This window comes from Corvus moneduloides, chromosome 5, assembly GCF_009650955.1.
Source record: "Corvus moneduloides isolate bCorMon1 chromosome 5, bCorMon1.pri, whole genome shotgun sequence".
NCBI classification, from domain to species: Eukaryota; Metazoa; Chordata; class Aves; order Passeriformes; family Corvidae; genus Corvus; species Corvus moneduloides.
Genome location: NC_045480.1, coordinates 15,368,859 through 15,387,217, shown reverse-complemented (window position 1 = coordinate 15,387,217; position 18,359 = coordinate 15,368,859). Strand labels below are relative to the sequence as shown.

Sequence of the window (18,359 nt, the reverse complement as noted above, 5' to 3'; positions counted from 1 at the left end):
GAGAATTTGTTTTTTCTGTCTATTTTTTTTCTATATGTTTTCTAAATCAGAAAAGGAGCTCTCTTACAGTAAAGCTAAGAAGAGGTAGTGGCTTCCAGAAAGCATTTTTCTGTTGCTTCTGCTGATTTCATGCAGCATACTTTCTCAGGATAGCTTTGGATGAATCTGGATGTTGCACATTGTATCAATATGTCTGTGTTAAACTCATTATTACCTTTGTAATTGTCTTCTGTTCCAACAGGAATTTCCACAGATGAAAACGGTTCTACATCAGTTACCAGTCAACCGGTGCATCAGAAGGAGAATATGCCATCTTTACTTGTAACAAGCAATTCTGATCAATTTCTGACAACTCCTGATGGAGAAGAAAAAGATATAAGCCAAGACAGTTCAGAATTAAAACACAGGTCTGCAAAGAAAGACTTGTTGGAGATAGACAGGTTTACTATTTGTGGAAACAGAATTGACTAAGAATTTATTTTTTTTTAAATCAATATGCTAAGGATACTGAGCTGTTGGGACAGCAGATGCTACCAGAATGGACAGTTGCCAAAAGGCACATAAGTATTTATTTAAAAACTTAAATTATTAATGGCAAAAAAATATTAATTTCTTTCTACAAGTAACTTGGCTTGGTATCTGGTCAGGTCAAGTAAGCGGTCTTTAACTTGCCTCTTGGAAAATGTGGTGGATCGTGAGTCTCTAGCCTGGTGGCAGAGCTGCAGTATCAATTTTCTGGAAAACAGACTGGAAAAAAGCATAACCCTGTTCTGCATTATGAAACCATGCTTCCAGAACACTATTTCTCATGAAGGTTCCTCCAGTGTAAGGATATTCCTGGAAATGTGTGGCGACTTGACCGGAAGCTTGCCTATCCAGTTACTGTGTTTTATTAAACATCTGCAAGCAGAATTCAAAACTTGTGCTTATATCAACAAACGCATAAAGCATTGGTACATAAAACAGTAAGTCAAGATAGTTATTCCTGTCAACAAAAATCTTTTCAAGATGTATCTTGAAAATCTTGTAATCAGAATAAAATTTTGCCTTTAAGTGAAAGACTTACTGCATAGTATTTTATCTGAATACTAAATGCCAGGGAAAGATCACAATAATGAAGGTTCTGCTTAACTGGGCAAATATGAAGCATATTCATTTCATGTGTTGTGTGTCCTGCAAGGCAAATTATTTAGAAAATTATTTTTAAAAGCTGAGGATTTTTTGTTGCTGTAGGAAAAAATATTAAAGGGGCACTTCTAATGTTAAGGAACAGCAGTGTTATTGCAGCAAACAAGGGTTGTGTTGGAACTGTATGTATGGCATTAACACAGCAGAAAAGAACATTGCACTGCATTTTGCATTTAACTCTTAGAAGAATTACATCTGTGTATTAACTTGCCTGAGAACATGCCTATAAAAGCTCATACTGACAATCAAATCATAATTATCCATTTAATGTAATTGATTGGTCGTAGTCAAGTAGATGGACTAGATCTATAAAGAGCATTTAAGCATTACAATGCATCTTAATTTCTGGTGTGAGATGCAGAGTTGGGAGGGTCGACAGAAGAAGTTTTGGAATCCTCAGACCAAGAATGGATTAAATTTGAGCTCAAAACATATGCTGGAGAGTTGTATCAAAAGAGATCCCTTAGGTAATTATAAACTCTTCATATGTTAAAACACAGAATTAACTTCCAAAATGCCTTTCAGACATTCAAGTAAGCACCAGTTTTACTTTCCAAGGGAAGGTATCATAAAAGTACTTCAGTGCTGAACAAATGAAGACAATTTGCTCTTCGCTAATTTCATAATTCGTCAGAATGGGAAAGCCAAAGTTTATTTGCTGTATGAACGTGTGAAAATTTAATGTATCTGCTAATCCCTGAAACTTGCAGGACTGCAGTAACACAGCAGATGGAGGCAGTTGGACAGTTACTTATCTGAGCAGACTGGATAATGAGAGAACTCTACTGTACAGTTTAGGGTGCTCTGCTCTGCTGGGAACTCCTTGATGCAGTCATTCAGCCTCTCCCATAAGAGTAGTGGGTGTAATGGCTGAAATCTGTGGTTATGTTCAGGGATGAAAGTAAAAAGAAAAGGACTTGTGCTGTGAAAAAATTTGAAAATCTTTAATTTTTGGTGTATTTTATACTAATTGGAGATGTTCACACGTTGAAATTAAGATTACCTGTCAATTTGGTGTATCTTATAATTATTTAGCGGTTGCTAAAGAAAGCTTGAAATTGCTTTCATTTTTTTTCTGTTGAATGACATTCTGTATCAATTTTATAAGTGCATCTTGTGTGAAACTCAATAAAATTCAATTTTGTAATATTTGTTTAAAAAAGGAAAAGTACAGCGTCAACATTTCTTTTTTAGTATTCAGAGCTGGTGATCTTGCAAAGTATTTAATGTATTAAATTCCGATTTCCATAGAGTAGGATCTTTGCAAATGTGGGACACAAATGAGCATAAGAACTGGGTTATCCATGGCTTCAGATCTATTTCTGTAGCAGTTGGTTATTGCCACTTGTAGGAAGACGGAAGATTGATGGAAACCTATTATTAATTTGGTTTTTAAGGGCACACACCATGTGAATGAAAAACTACTGTGTCTTAGGGGAGTTGTAATTTATGTAGTCAGTTACTACAACTGGACTTGGACCTACACAGCAAAGCCAGCTGTGAATGCAGGCTCAGCACAGGCAAAGCCCTCGCTGAGCACACAGTGGTGGCAGTGGAAGGGTAATGGCTCACGGCACTGGGGCAGGAGTCCCGGCCTGAATCCCCCTGGAGCTTTGTTTTGACACTTGAACTGTGGTGCCTGGGTCTAAAGCAGTACAGCTGGGCTTTGGGGTGTGGCTGGTACATCCCTGCCTGCTGTGGAGGTGCGACTGCATTGCCCTCGGGTCACCGTAACGCCAAGGAGTGAGTACTCGAGGCGCTGCTGTGGAGGGCATTGCAAACACAGCACTTCCCCTTAAACTCCCAAAGGCTGGTGGGGCCCAGCTGGGCATCACACTTCATTCTTTCGTCTTGCTGCAAGCTCTCTGATTGTCATCTTTTTGTTCATGATTTATAGGGATTCCTTGGATATCTAGCAGTGTACCTTTAATGAAAGGTCAGAGCTGCTTCTCTGACCCTGGGTGGTCCTCTCAGAACTCTATAGGTGGCTGAGGGGCAACAAACCCCCAAACAAATAAAACCAGCAACACCAAATTTCTCATCCATAGATACAGCTGTTCATTCAGGTTTTCTCAAATACCTTCTGTCTTAACAGTGATATATATAAGAGCATCAGAGGTTAAATAGTGAATAAATGAAGTTCTTCAATTGATAAATCCCACCAAAAATAAAATCTAGGCAAGCAGTGATTTTTCAGCTAAAGTCACACTTGCCAAATTAATTCCAAAAGCACACATTGAGTACAGTGTATATTCATAATTAGTATTATCCATTATGGGAGCATTAAGAAACAACTGGTTTTGACAGGACTATTTAATTAATCTTTTGAAGCCTTTCAGATGTTCATCAGCCAAGCAGAATTTCCCCTCAAGCATAGTCGTTCTACAATCACAAGCACACTGTTAATTTACTCTCTCCTTAATTTAGAGTGAGTTTGAAACTTCAACTTTGTCTTGATTTTTTGTGGTGCAGAATTTTCTGTAGTCTAATAATTCATTTTGAAGTCTGTTTCTGTGACCCAGCATAGTTGATGAGGTCACTGTTGTTAAAGCCAGTATTTGCCCAGTTGTGGCTGCTGTGCCACAGCTGTTAGGCTGCAGTTGTGAATCTTCTTGGTGGTGGTGAGCAAGGATGGATGCAACTTAATTATAGCACAAATGTAATCAAACTCTGTGAAGCTCCTGAAACACTGCAACACTTTGTCTTACAAACTGGGCTCCTCCATTGTCAGTAAACCAGGAGTTGTTCCAACTCAGTCCTGGGGAGTCATAGCTTCAGAGTGCTCTTCACAAATGCTAAACAAAATTTGCTTTTAAAACTTCTTCAGAGCAAGTGTTCTGTCTTAGAAATTAGGACTGCCTGAATTTTGCTCCAGGGAAGCAAATAGCTTTGTGTAAGTACTGAGCTGCTGGCAGAGGGAGCTGCGGTGGGACCACCTTTATCTCAAGGAAGTTTTTCCTGTATATAATGGTGTAAGATGTTTAGACTCTGAAGGCTGTCAGAGAACACTTGATGTATCATTTCTGTATGTCTTTTTCATAGTAACTTTCATCAATCATACCTACCAAGCCTAAGTCTAGTTAGGCTTCTTTTAGGACTTCAGTATACCCAGATTTAGAAAAACACTGCCAACAGAGTTGTAAGAAAGATCATAAATACGTAACACCAAAGAACACTCATTAGTAAGCTCACAGTTCTAATAACAGAAAAATCAAAAATTGCAATAGGGTTTAAAAATATTTCTCAATTTTGACCAAAACACTCACCGTATTTGTGATGAAATAAACTCAGATTTTAAAATGTGCCCTTGTAATTCTGCTGCCCACCTGTGCCTCACAGCTGCAGCTTCAGGCTGTGTAGGCTGTCATGGCTTCCATTCATCACCACTGTCTAGGAGAGTGATGCTATCAAGCAGAGCTGAGGTTCATTCTCAGTTGGAGGCAGTTCTGTCTGACCGATGAACTGCAAGGAGGTGTTGAGCATCGGGGGGAGAGGGAGAAAGAGGAGTCAGGTTTTTGTGAGTACAAAGATGTGGGTTGCAGCAGCACTACCTGGGATTCTAGGGTTTTTTAGGCTGACTCGTGCAGTTCTATTTAAGCTTTGCTAGATAAATCCTGTATTGCATAGGCAAACACGTTGCATGCATTATATGTTATGTTGTGTTTACTGCTTTCACATTTTTATATCAGAAACTACTGATCTTAGATCAGTAACATCAGCTATGTTGCAAGGCAGTATATTTTTAATACAGTAATTTTTGGTGTTCAAGGAAGTCTCAGGTTTTATGTTGGTTGTTCTTCCCATCCATGCTCAGTTTGTTGGACAACAGCAGTAATAACTTTGTTGACTGTTTTCAATATCAATATGTGCCTGTGATGCTAATAGAGTTGGAAGGGACCTTAAATACCATCTAATTCCAACCCCGCTGCCATGGCCAGGGACACCTTTCACTGGACGAGGTTGCTTAGAGCCAGATCCAACCTGGCCTTGAACACTTCCAGGGATAGGGCATCTACAACTTCTCTGGTCAATTTCTTACAGTCTCACCACACTCACAGTAAAGAATTTCTTCCTAATGTCTAATTAAACCTGCTCTCAGTTTGAAGTCATTCCCCCTTGTGCTGTCACTACATGCCCTTGTAAAAAGTTTCTCCATCTTGTAGGCTCCTCGTCAGCTGTCCCTGAAAATACATTAAGTATCAAGGTAGCTCTGATGCCTTGAGAGACCACCTAAAAACAGAGACTAGACAAGAATAAGGGAATGAGGTAGGTATTTATTTGAAGGGCCTTCAAAGGTACCCCCTGGGGAGCCAGAGGCTGCTGCCAAAATGGACCCCAAGATGGACCCCAGGTCACAAGTTCTTCACACTTTTGTAGGTTTGGTTCATTTGCATATCAGGGTTAATTCTCCAATTAAAGCTTCAGTTAATGATGTAGTTTCCCCAAGCTCACCCCCCTCTTAAGATGTTGGTTTACAAATTTTGGGCCTAGGACAGTCTGAATGTCCTTGGAGAGCAGGCCTGGAGAAGTTTTGTTATGTCTACCCAGCATGAGAGAGCAGAAGTTAACAGGCTACAAGAAACTTCAGAGTTACCCACTGGGCAGTACAGGATTTGAAAAATATGGAAGTTAAAACCTAAGGCATCAGCTGAGGAATCACTTTTTTGATGCTGACAGTTTAAAATGAGTGGAATTGTGGATTCTTAGGAAGTGATGCAATTGATGCACTGAGAAGTGTGGCAATGAAACTTAAGATCCAGCATATTCTTAGGATTGGTACACTAAATCAACACAGGAAGGTGTGTGAGTTGATGCTACCAAGTACATCCTGGTGACAGCACTGGACCAAAGTTTTCCTGCAGGTTTGATTTGAACTTGACTTGTTAAAGGCAGCAATATAGCCACCAGCCACCTTTCTATAGCCAAGGCAGCAGGAGCTGTGATAAGTGAGTTTCTTCTGGTAACAATTCTTGAAGTATTGCGTTTATCTAACCTGGAAGCTGTGGGACATTGTTTTCGGGTTGATGCTTTGTGCCCTTTGGACTCTCTCAAGGTGTAGCTGCAATGAAAGTGAACCTTGTGTTGAAGCTTAGCCCTAGCCACTGATGGGAGGCAATCTCCCTAACGCAATAGGAGAGGACCCACCTGGTGGGCTGATCTAAAAATCTGAGTTGTCTTTAGTCACTTAAAATTTCTTTGACACTGGAGTAGAGCGAGTTCTGCTCCATCTGAGTTAATGCTTTATGGTGCCTGTTCAGCTATTCACTGGCTGACCATGAGCTATTTGGCCTCCATGGGGGAAGGAATAAATTCTCCAGCCAGTTTTTGTGCTATACCCTTGTTTCTCAAAAGCAAGGACCAAAGCCCCAATGTTTATTTAATAAGTGATTCTTTGCATAGATGTTCTGCTAATGGCATCAGAGTAACTCTGTGGAATTGATTTACCTGATTTATACATTTATGTACAAAATGGCAAATTGCATAAGGCAAGTTTCAGCTTTTGGTCTGAATACATGTACCATTTGCTTTATTGTTTTTATTTAATTGACTTGACAAGTCTAGTTTCTAAAGTATTAAAATTCCCATAGTCCTAGTTTTCAGTAATGTGGATTTTTGTCCCAAGGAGCCTGGGGGTAGTAGGTGTGCTAAGCTCTTGATACAGCAACTAAACTGCAAATCCTGGGAAACAAAAATACAAGCTCCATAGTATCATACAACCACAGTAAGGAGCAAAAAAAAATCTCTGGTTTAGCTCTGATGTGAGCTGTCCATGAGAGCACGAAGAGCACAGTGAGTAAGAGACCAATACACTTCATACTCAGTTTGCAGGTCTTTCTGTAGTCTAATAATTCATTTTGAAGTCTGTCTATTTACCTATAAATTCTCCTTAGAGTTGAAACACCAAAGAAATGAGATAGATCTTAAATCTGGTATCCTTGCTGTCATTTTGGATATGTCAGATTTTCATTGGTTATTCTAGTGTTCATCCAGGCCATAATCTGCAGCTTTGGGGTGTTTTTAAGATAAAAGACTGAATAAATCTTGTCTGTAGAGGAAAATACTCTCAGTGGAATTCCACTTGGGAAGGGCTCTTGGGCTATTAAAAAGTGTTGGTTGTCTTATTTTAATAGTAATTACCTTTTCTTCTTCCAAAGACAATTTCTGGCTTTGGGTTTGTCTCATACCCAGAGCAGCTGTTGGCAGCCTGTGGTGAATAGTGACACGGGCATCAAATTATCAGCATTTTGATTTCACTACTGGGTAATATGAGGATGAGGACAACTGGCAACCCTCAAATACAATCCTATAAATTCTACAAGCTATAAATCATAGCATGATCACCCTAAATAAGGAGAAGCTGTGGTCTAAAAGCCTCATGAAACCTGTTAATTCTGTTTAGCATATTATGGAGCATTTGAAAGTCTTTCCTAGTGTCTTGAAGAGAAATTGTTCAGAATAATGTTTTCCACAGAAAAAATAACCAGGGAATTTTTTTCTGCCCACTGTGGGTAATGCTCAGCAGACTGGGGCTTCTAAAGCATGTGTCATTTATATGGTTGCTAATGATCTACAAAGAACGTATCTGCAATGTTACTTACTAAAAAAAAAAAGAAAAAAGGAAGGAAGGAGGGGGCTGATAAATAACAGTGGGGGGAAAACAGAGTTTTTGAAATTAATCTCTGAAAATGTAGAACTTCATCCATGAAGTGCAACATAGGAGGAACATGCATTTGGGTGCACATTTCCAGAGGTACATTTTTGTATGTTCATGAACAGTAAATATGTGCACTGCAAATGCTGTTATTACCTTCCTACTGTCTGTTTTAAGTCTTCCTTACTGAAATTTAACCCTCCCTATTTTTTGTCCATCCTTGGCATGGAGAATAGATTGCGCCTCTCCCTCTCTTTTCTTCTTGCATCCTTGGCAGCTGAGGCTGCTTTGTGTTTCCCTTCAGGCTCTTGCTAAACCCCCACAATGAGTTCAGCTTCTGTTTGTGTGGAGAGCGTGTCCCATGCTCATTCTGAGCACAGAACTCCAGCTGATACCTTCCATCCCAGCTGAGCTGAACCTGAGGATTACATCAGCCAGTTTTTAGCTGCCATATCCTGGTATGGAATTTACCTCTTAAAAACAGGATGCCACTTCTGACCCAGGAGAGTTTGAATGTGCTGCAGGAACTATATGCTTCCAATGGAACTGCCTGATTACTCCCAAGCCTGCACTTGTGCTGTAGTATACTGCTGCTAAAATAGAAAATCCTGTATTAGAGCTGCTTCGGTTCAATTTTTTGCCATCTGTTTCTGTGCTTAGTCAAGTTCGTTTTAAACTCCTGTTGTGTAGTGTATCCACAGCCTGCACTTCACCTTTCTCTGGCACCTGACCAATATTACTGATTGAAAACACTGAGTGGCAATGGAGCATGAAGAGACCCCTGCCGAATCTTACTGCTGTGTGATGATTAAATAGTGATTCCCCAAGCAGGATTTCCCAAGAAGCTTTGTCAACTGCTCCAAGCAATTTTAATCTCTACTGTTTCCTTAGTTTGAGAATATCACATAGAAGAGTATCAAAGGCCTCATATAAGTGAACATATGTGATTATCTGCTGCTTCTCCCCTTACAGTGTACTGCACTGTTGAAGGGAAATGCACTGGTTTGAAATGATCTTACAAATTTATGCTGGCTTTCATTCATCATCACATTACTCTTCAAATGCTGAAAGGAACAAAACCCAAATCTGATTATGTGCCCAGAAAAACTGTGGAAGACTGCAGTTGGTTTGCTCTGTCATTTCCTTTTTCCCTTTTCCAAAGATTGCTCTTTTAAATCACAAGAAATCTGCTAACAACTTCGTTAACCACTTTTCAGAGTTTTCTGGTTTGGTGCCAAGGAGAAGACCTAAGATAAGTGAAAAATCTCACAAACCTCTGTACTTATGTGCCAAGATCCTCATGAGATCCCATGAAATTGCTGGTGGTATATTTGGTAGGGAGAATGGTGGGATTGTGCTGCTGTGTTTTGTCTTAGTGTGGTGTTTCCACAAAGAAGGGTGATATGAATAAAGTAAGAAACTCTCATGATGAGCAAAGTCCTATCGATGTGCTTTCGATTACCTCTGGGGTAAAAGGAGAAAAGTGCTAAGCTGTCACCAGAAGTGATGTTTCGAAAGGCCCTCAAGCAGAAATAGAGAAGATATGAGATAAATCTCTGAAGCATTTTATGATGTCCTAAATGTCCAGTGATGAGAAACAAGAGAGAGAAGTCTTTTCAAAGTCAGCCACCATGACCCTCCAACACAGGGTAAAGGCTGTGGCTCTCCCTCTGTCCCTGTGCTTTGCTGTCCCAGGGAGATGGAGTGGTGTGCAGCTCAGGCAGTATCCACAAGCATCTGAAATGTTCTGTGCAGGCGTATTCCTACCTGTCCTTCCCTTGAATTTACAGTCACTACCTGATTTTTTCTGGTCCTTCGGCTTTAGTTGAGATTTAACTGTTACTGCTTACAAATGGACTCCTGTTATTCTTTTTCTCCCACATCTGACTTAAAGCCTCCCCATCCTGGAAATCTGACAGGCAAAGAAGCTTCTCTTGTCAAGAAGATTCCCATCTTCCTCAACAGCTCATGCAATATCATCCCATGGCGGAGGCTGACAAAGCCATCTTGGAAACATCACCTGTGTACTTCCCTCCAGGAAGCTTTTGGCTTCACCTGATCCTGGAGCAGAAGGTTTAGGATTCGCAAGTCTAGAGCAGCATCACTACTATTTTCTCTCCTGCTCTTTGTAAGTACCGTAGTCGATCAGCCAGAGTCCCTTCCTGTGTGACTCTTGGCTATCTTAGTGCTCCTTGGGTGCAGAGAACACATCTCCTGGGCAGGAGCCCTTCTATCTCACCCGTCTGAAAGTTTCACCAGTCCCTGCTGCTTTTTCATTGCAGTGATGACTGTAATTTGGATTTTTGGTGAGACACTTTTTTCTTTTCTGCAACACAGAGTGAATCCTTACTTGCTGGCAGGATACTGGAGCAGCATAATAAACCATCTTTATTCTGGTGCTACCTACTAAAAGCAGAAGAAGAGGAAGCCTGTGATACATTCATTTCCTGTCTCCTTACCCTAGCAGGTAGAGTGAGCAACAAATCACATCCTTCCTAACTATATTTTTAGTGGAAGACTGTTATCATATGTCTTCTTGATCACCTCTTTTCCTAGACTAAAGTAGCTTAAGGTTCTTTCCTCTAGGCTCTCCATATTTTGTCAGATTGATCCCAAGACTGGAGGCCATCCTCCTGTCAATGCTTCACAAAAACCTTCTGTTGGAACAAAACCAACGGAGTGATTCTTCCTTTCCATGTTATGCTCCTAATGAAGTACCTTATAGTCAATAAAGCAAATCTATCGTTAGGTTGTCTCTGTCAGCATAAAGTTTGGATGTTTCTCATGTAGCAGCATGGCCAAATTGCATCAAGTCTGGGCTAGACTTTAAAAAGATTTAGATGTTAATTAATTTTATTTAAGCACATGAGTACTTTTATGAAACTGATCTCTTGCATACTCTGTTGAGATTGGCACTTCTCATTATTAAGGTGTAATAGCCATAAATATGGATCAATGGTTTGGCTTTAGGACCCTGACACCTTGATTACAGATAATCAAATACCACTTTCTTTCAAGACCTGAAGGAGGCAATTAAGATGCAGTATCAGCTCCACTTACGATGTCACTATCTTGACATGAAATCCTCGATGTAGTGTTGTGAAGAGGAGATGAAAGCTGCAAGATTTGCCTGATTTCCTTTACACTTCAATAATCTTTACATTTACACTTCCAGCAAAGTGTCAAAGATTTGGATGTTGTATTTTTGGATAAGAATTGAAAAAAAAATACTTCAGGCATGAAGTTAAGTCCTTGAGCCTGTATTCTTAGTGCAATACCAGCACACCACAAAGAATCAGAGACATACTTCACCCTGACAGGTTTTCTGTGCAATGAATGTATTTTTATACAATGCTAATTTAGTGTAAAGACCCAAATCTTCTCTATAACATCTAATGAAAAAAACCTAAAGTCAAATACTTGTTAAAATAGAAACAACAACCAACAAACAAATTCCACAAAAACAAACAAACAAGACAATGAAAACAAACAAGCAAACAAAACCCCACAAACAGCAAAAGCCCAAAACAAACCCAAAACCCCACAAAACCCACCCCACACTATTGCTATCAAGGAAATGGTAGCAATTTCCAGGGCATTGCAATTTACAAAAATCTTCAAAATTATGTGGGGCAGCTCCTCAGTTGTAGCTGACTTTCTCTAATTAAAACAAATTCAATTAGTAATTTTTGGGTTGTAAGTTAAAAGCACAACTATAGCTTGCCCTTCAATGCAGTAACAGTTAAATAAACCTTTAATCTGAAGCAATTAATTAGGAAATATACTATAGATCCTTCTGGGCCACTCCCCTAGCAAACAACTGGCGCTACTTAAAAAGCCTGTGTCTGCTTGAAAGTGATACACTTATGAAAATGTATACCCCAAATTCTGTAACAGCTTTCATCTAAACCACAGTCCTTTCTGCTTTTTGAAACATGCAGTAAATCCCTGTGCAAATGTAATATCATGCTTTCACATTTCAGCCAATAATATCAAAAACAACAAATCTCAATTAAGCCTCACAGCAGCACGTTCTCTCACAGTGGGACATAGAAGACTATTTCTGCTTAAGAAATCCATGAAATGAAGAACAGGGAATCTAGTTCACTGACCCAAAATCTGAGAGTAAGGAACAAGGCCAGAAGGACCTATAGCACTGGTCCATCCTAAAGAACAGCACTTGCCTGAAGCAAAGAAACTCTTTGGTTGACTTTTGATTTACTCATTGTGTTGGGCTTCATCAAGGAAATGTGCAAGGCAATTTCCAGAGCAGGTTTCAGGATTATCTATTCTCCGCGGATAAAATGCAGGGCAGGTTCACCCCTGTCTGAAGCACCATGACTGATACACACCATGAGATTCAAAAAACAAAAAGCTTCTAATGCCACTTTCTTTTGACCTCCAGGACATCTTTTTTATTAGTGGTAGTTACTTGGAGGCTTTTTCTGTAGCCCTAAGAACTGGAGAGTTTTTCTCTAAAATAAATACATAAATTGCAGCTTGTTGTACAATCAGATGGCCCCAGGAGTCACAGCCTTAGGAAATACAGCAAGCACAAGTGTTGTGAGAGTGGCAGGACTGCAGTGCAAAAATGAGGCTTGCCACCTTAGCATTAACTAAGCATTTTCTCCCAGGGTGAAATGCTCTTTTAGTGCAGAGAACCCATAGAAGAAATTGTGCATCATATTATCATATAATTATATGGGCTTATTAAGAGCAATCATGGTAAGAACTGAACAACCCCTAATTCCCATGTCTGTAATGAGCATGTTACCGAGTTGCCTCGGCTGTGCACAGCTTCTTTTCAAGGCAGCAATTAGAGCAGACCCGATTGTCAGCAGGGTTAGCTGACATACCGTGTGGAGGGCTGGGAGCCCTTGGCACAAGGGCCCTCTGCACTCCCTTGGAGAACAGAGGTCTGAGGCCAAAAAGACTTTCCCCAAAGATAAGCAACCTTCCTCTTGGTCATGGTGACAAAGTGAACCACCCCCAGCACGCCTTGTTTCTATATGGTAATAGCCTGTACCCAGTTGGCTAGTTGGTTTCTACCCCACTCCCTGCCTTTCCCATAAAAAGCCCCTGTTTCTGCCCCTAACCCAGGGAGCCTTTGTCCCTGGCCTTTCCTTCACAGGGGCTGCTGGACAACAAAAGCCACCTCTGTGGAACAGCCAGACGAGGTTCCTGTCTCTCTGTCCCCGAGCTCGCCTTGGGTGATTTCACAAAGAGCTGAATCAGGAGAGCTGGTATCACTTGTAGCAGAGAAGTTGCTACACTTGCTGAATTCCCCAGCTGCCCAGAGAGGCCTGCCACCACCCTTGGAAGAGTTGTTCCTTGCAGGATGCTCTCTCTAGGAAGGTCACGGCACACCGGTGCTGACCAGCATCGGACCCCCTGCAAATATACAGCTTGCAGAACAATTTACTTTGGCTGAACTGTTGTCACAAGTCGTTGAGTTTACACTCACATACAGTCCTCTAGAGCGAATAATAATCTGATAACACAGAGAACACTTTTTCTCTTTCCTTCTTTAATCCATATCTGAGAATTCAGAAATCTAAGTTTAAAGAATATGTCTTCCTCTGTCCTGACCTTATGATTTATCTGTGTCTTTGAACAGTACAATTAGAAGTGAGAAGGCAGGTCTCTCCAGACCTGATGTACCATTGGACCAAATTAGTGTGGCAATATTAAAATGATTGCAGCACTTTGGTGAGGTAAAGTATTAATTAATCATATTTACCATTTAAGTTCTGACTGGCAGCCGTGCTCTACTACAGCTCCTCTGTTTGTCTGAAAGGTGCTGTTGGCTGTAGTAGAAAGCAAACAGTAGAATTCAGGTTGGGTAACTACTGAAAAAGCATATTTTTCTCTATTTTCATTTCATTTGAGCAACATTCTCCACAACACATCAATGTGTCTGTCTGTGCCCAGCCCCAACCTAGAAATGGTTCTTTAAATGAATGAAATTCAGCACAGGTCACATGCTGGGGGATATGCTCTGAAGGCACTTCCCTCTCCAGCAGGAGCATTTGTTATCTGGTGACTACAACTGTACTGAGTGGAGGCCAGCCCCTATGCTACAGTTTCAGGGGAGCTGCTGTTGGGAACGACCACAGCTGTGTGAACACCTGAGGGCAGTAACTGATGATCTGAAAACTTGACCATTTCCTTCTAGTAGTATTCATCTGCAGAAGTTGAATGGGAGCATGAAAATATAATAGCACAGGAATTCTCTTGAGCTGAACAAGGCAGTTTTTGTCTGTTCAGGCATTTTGATAGACCAATTCTCTTCAACAAACACTTTGAGTAAGCTGTAGTTCAAATTTATTTGTTTTCAAGAAAATTAAAAAATGCAAATCAAACACTTCTGTCTCAAAATCCAAATATAATACACCTCTAGCTTATAGTGATGCCTTTTTCTGGTCTTAAAATCAAGAGTCAAACACAGTTAGAAGGTGAAAAGGGATTTTACCTTGGTATTTATTTTAAGGATCCCTAGGTGCACACGTCCAGGTCAAATGCACCGAAATGCACACTGCCTCTCCCCCAAAAGATCTGGTATCACATTATAGGTCTTACTAATTAGCAGATCTATCAAAAATTCCCCAATGAGAGGGTCGAATGAGCCCCCCTCCCCAAGGAACCTTCCCCTAGATGGTTCTATCTTAGTTTACAAAATGTGTTCTGGAGAGGACCTTGGGGTCTGGGGCACACTGATCCCTAGCTACGAAGCTTCTAAAATGTTTAGTCTCTCAGCTTGACAAACAAGACAAGAATGTAGGCAAAAAGCACTGAGAATACAGAAGTTGTAAAAAGGTATAACAGGGGTATTAAAGAAAAGGCAAAAAATGTTCATGGCATCAATAGAACTGATCAAAGATGTACTAACACCGTTTGAAACAAATGCTCTTTTTCACACAGTCCTTAATGCAAACACTAAATATTCCCTTAATTTCAGACAGCTTTATTGGAAGTCTTTTTTACAAGAGTCTGAAAAAAATACAACGCTCATCTTCATTTTCTTGTTCATGGTAACGCAAGGACAATCTCTAAAGCAGATCGTAGTGCAGATTTAATTTGTAACTCAAGGAATTTCTTAACATCTTCATAGGTTTCACTTTGAATTGCTGCACAACTGAACCAAGACACTGAAAGATAAGAAAGGTCTTTCAGACTGTTTTAACTGCAGGAAGAAAGTGAACATGGATGCATCTTTAACAGGATGCTTCTTGTTGGCAAAGACTCTGGCATTGTTTAGCAGAGCCTGAAAAAGACCAAACAGGATTTCTAACATCTCATCAGCCTTACAGCCAGTACCCAGAGTCCTGTCTTTACAGGCTTTCTTTTAGGGTCCTGCTACGTGTGCATTTGCAACTGTACCCACGGCAGTCCTCCTGGCCCCCTCCTTCTTCTTTCTTCCCTTGTGCTCATACCTGCACCTACTTAAGCAATGCCCAAGTGAGCTTTGTGGCTTAGCCTTGTACTTACCAAGATTCATAGCCTTCCTCTTGAAATCAGTGGAAACACGATGTCGTGAGTGAGGAACGGCGCTCCCTAAGTTAGTGACCTCCCCCTCCACTGAGAGTCTCCCAAGCCAGATGGTGTTCCCCTTCCCCCCCTCATCTGGTGGGAGAGAGAAGGCAGAGATTACAGAGCGAGATAAGAACAATTTACTGGAAAGGACAATGAGATAAGAAAACGAAAATAACAGCAACAATATTAATAATAAAAGGTATAAGACAAAGAAACTATTTACACAGAAAAAACAAAACAAAGTATCAGCCAGCTCTTCCCCACCACACCATTGTTCCCTGCCCTGGAAAAGCGAGCGAGTCCCTCACTCCTGTACCTTTCAGTGATGTGAGATGGTACCGAATTGGCTACTGTAAAAAATTAACCCTGCCCTGGCTGAAACTGGCACACACATCCACTTTACTACAGCAGTCCTCTTCCTTTGCTGGGCACGGTTTCAATGCGGTAAACCCTGGAAACTGCTGGAAAGAAATGAGTTTGAATTAGACTGCCATCGCTTGCTGTGGGGCTTCACACACATTCTCCTCCCTAAACTATGACCCTCTTTTTAACATCCAGCCCCTCCTCTCAGTTTGTTAATTTCCTGCTACAAGGCCCGTCTAACACCTGAATAACTTCATTTAACCTAATGGTATCTTATTTAACCTGGTGGCTTCCACTGTGGGTTAACAGGAGAACCCACGTGGAAGAGGGAGGTCATCAGAGACAAGGACAGTGCCCTAGCACACCAAACAGCAGCTGCTTTTCCAAAGAAGACCCTGTTTCACTGGCAGTAGTGAAGAGATGGAGATAAATGCAACTGTGAATTAGTGTACACACTGGGTTGTCAACAATTTCTGATTTCCAGTCAGGACCACTTTTTCCAGAACATCTGGCATTGATACTAATCAGCTCTCCATCTTTGATCTTCCAAATTTTTTACTGCTTATTTATCTCTTGTGCAATTAATGCAAGTTGTTTGTGCCCTTTTATGGCCACCATATGTTGGAAACCTGAGCTCTGAAGGGAGACTCAGTCAGTGCTGCACAAGCTGTTGCAGTGTTTGAGTGGAGCTGCTGGAGTTCTGCCAGAGGAAGTTCCTCTGGACCCATCCTGCTGGACTTGCCTCTGTCTGTTTCCCAGACTCAATAATATTCCTCATAGCTCTAATGATCAGGGAAGATACTTGCACAACACACAAGCAAGAGTAGTTCATATAATCCCCACGGATTGTCAACAATTGAGAAACTGAGCTAGAATTTGATATCTGTAAAGGACTCCAGTGAGAAATTTTCCAGGTTTATGTGCTGCTCTGCCCAGTAGTTGTCTGATGTCCAACTCAGAAATAAAAACCACCATTGTCACCAGAAATTCTTTTGATGAATATCTGAAAAATACTTCTAGTAGGATCACTATTTCCTCTGAGGTCTCTACTAAAAAAAAAAAAACCAAACCAAACCAACCAAATAAAATAAGGCAAGTTACTCAGAAAACAAATTAAACTTCTTGTATGTTATTTTGACAAGAATCCCAGTCAATTCCCGGTGTTTATGTAAGTATTCTGTCCTGAAAAAATTGAGTCTTTGCATCTGGGATATATAATTTTCTGGCAGGTAACTTGCCTGTTTTCAAGCTGCAGTTCCTGTACAGGTGATTTCAGTGTAACTCTGCACAGCCACAAGTGTCTGAATTAGAGTCTTGGATTCCTTCATGTAACAGGGACTGTAGTCCTGCACAAGTGAAGGCAGCACTAGCTCTGGCTGTCTCTTAGATGCTTGACAAAGGTACAGGTGGAGCACTGGGCTTGCAGTTTTTGGATATCAGTCAACCCTTCTTCCTGTGGATCTTCTTTATGATGCATGCTGGCAAATAAAGGATAGCCCCTGATTCATTCTTGCTTAGAGGTGTCCACACTTTTGCTTTAGCTATTAGCATCAGTAGGCTTGGAGTTCTTGTCCCATTGTATGAAAAAAAACATTATCTAGAACATAATGGTGTAAATAGAAATAGTTTATTTGATTTTGAGAGCATGGAGATCTCCCAGATCAATGAATGCCATACTGGAGGCAATATTCCCCCCATAGGGGTAATAGAGGGATGCTGAGTGAGGAGGGCAAGGTATGATATGGACTATGACATCGAGTGGAAATATCACATGAGTGCAAATAAAACTCAAATTTCCCCAGTCAACCAAACTGCACGTAGTGAGAAAGTGGCCATAGAGCATGAAACACCAAATTGCTAAAAACTTGTTTTTCATGGCATAACTGGGTGCATCCAGAAAATACTGAGAGAAGGCTCCAGGTTGAACAAAAATATCTTTGTTTCTTTTCAACTGGAAATTAAAACAATTGTTTGGTCGGCTGGGGGGGAGGGAGGGGCGGTTTATGACTTCAGAGTGCTTGTTACTCCAAAACAGATGAGGGAGGGTCTTCTGCCTTTAACCTGGCTGCCTCGATGGTGAACACCATGAACACTGAAAAACATGACTGTTGCAGCATGAACCAGTTGTCAGCTTGAGGATGGACTTTTCCTTTTTTTAATCTTCTTCCAAACGGGTATTGGGAGAGGTTTCAGCACTGTCATTTCCTTGGGGAAGAAACAGTGCTTCCTGCTCAGGAAGAAATCTTGAGAAATTGCATGAGTGACACTTATTATCTCTTTTTTTTTTTTTTTTTTCTTTTAAGCATTGTTATTTCTGTGTCTTTAAGCAGCTTTGCACTGTGGATCACATCTATTTTGAAACCTAGAGACTAAGTTTTGTATGAATACCAGTTAGGAAATCTGAATCCTTATCAGAAAGACTCAAATCCCATTAGTATTTCATTTTGCATAAAATATTCAGAATTAATTACTTATATTTGTAGGGCAAAGGAGGCGTAAATTAGTAAACAGGAAAAAAAAAATGTAGAAAAGCATGGCCTGAAGTGTGTATCTGAGACTTGGGAAGTTATGCATAATGAATAGGCGAGTGTGCTGTTGAATTTGGATGGTTCTGTAGGTGGGT

General features: G+C 40.6%; 1 protein-coding gene across 1 annotated transcript in view; it reads left to right on the top strand.

Moving 5' to 3' along the window:
• Positions 1 to 2,356, top strand: part of TAPT1 (transmembrane anterior posterior transformation 1) — a 51,026-nt gene extending 48,670 nt beyond the window's left edge. The window contains 1 exon segment of the mRNA XM_032108917.1: positions 242 to 2,356. Within this exon segment, the coding sequence (XP_031964808.1) occupies positions 242 to 471 (230 nt within the window). The 3' untranslated portion in view covers positions 472 to 2,356.
• The last annotated feature ends 16,003 nt before the right edge of the window (positions 2,357 to 18,359 follow it).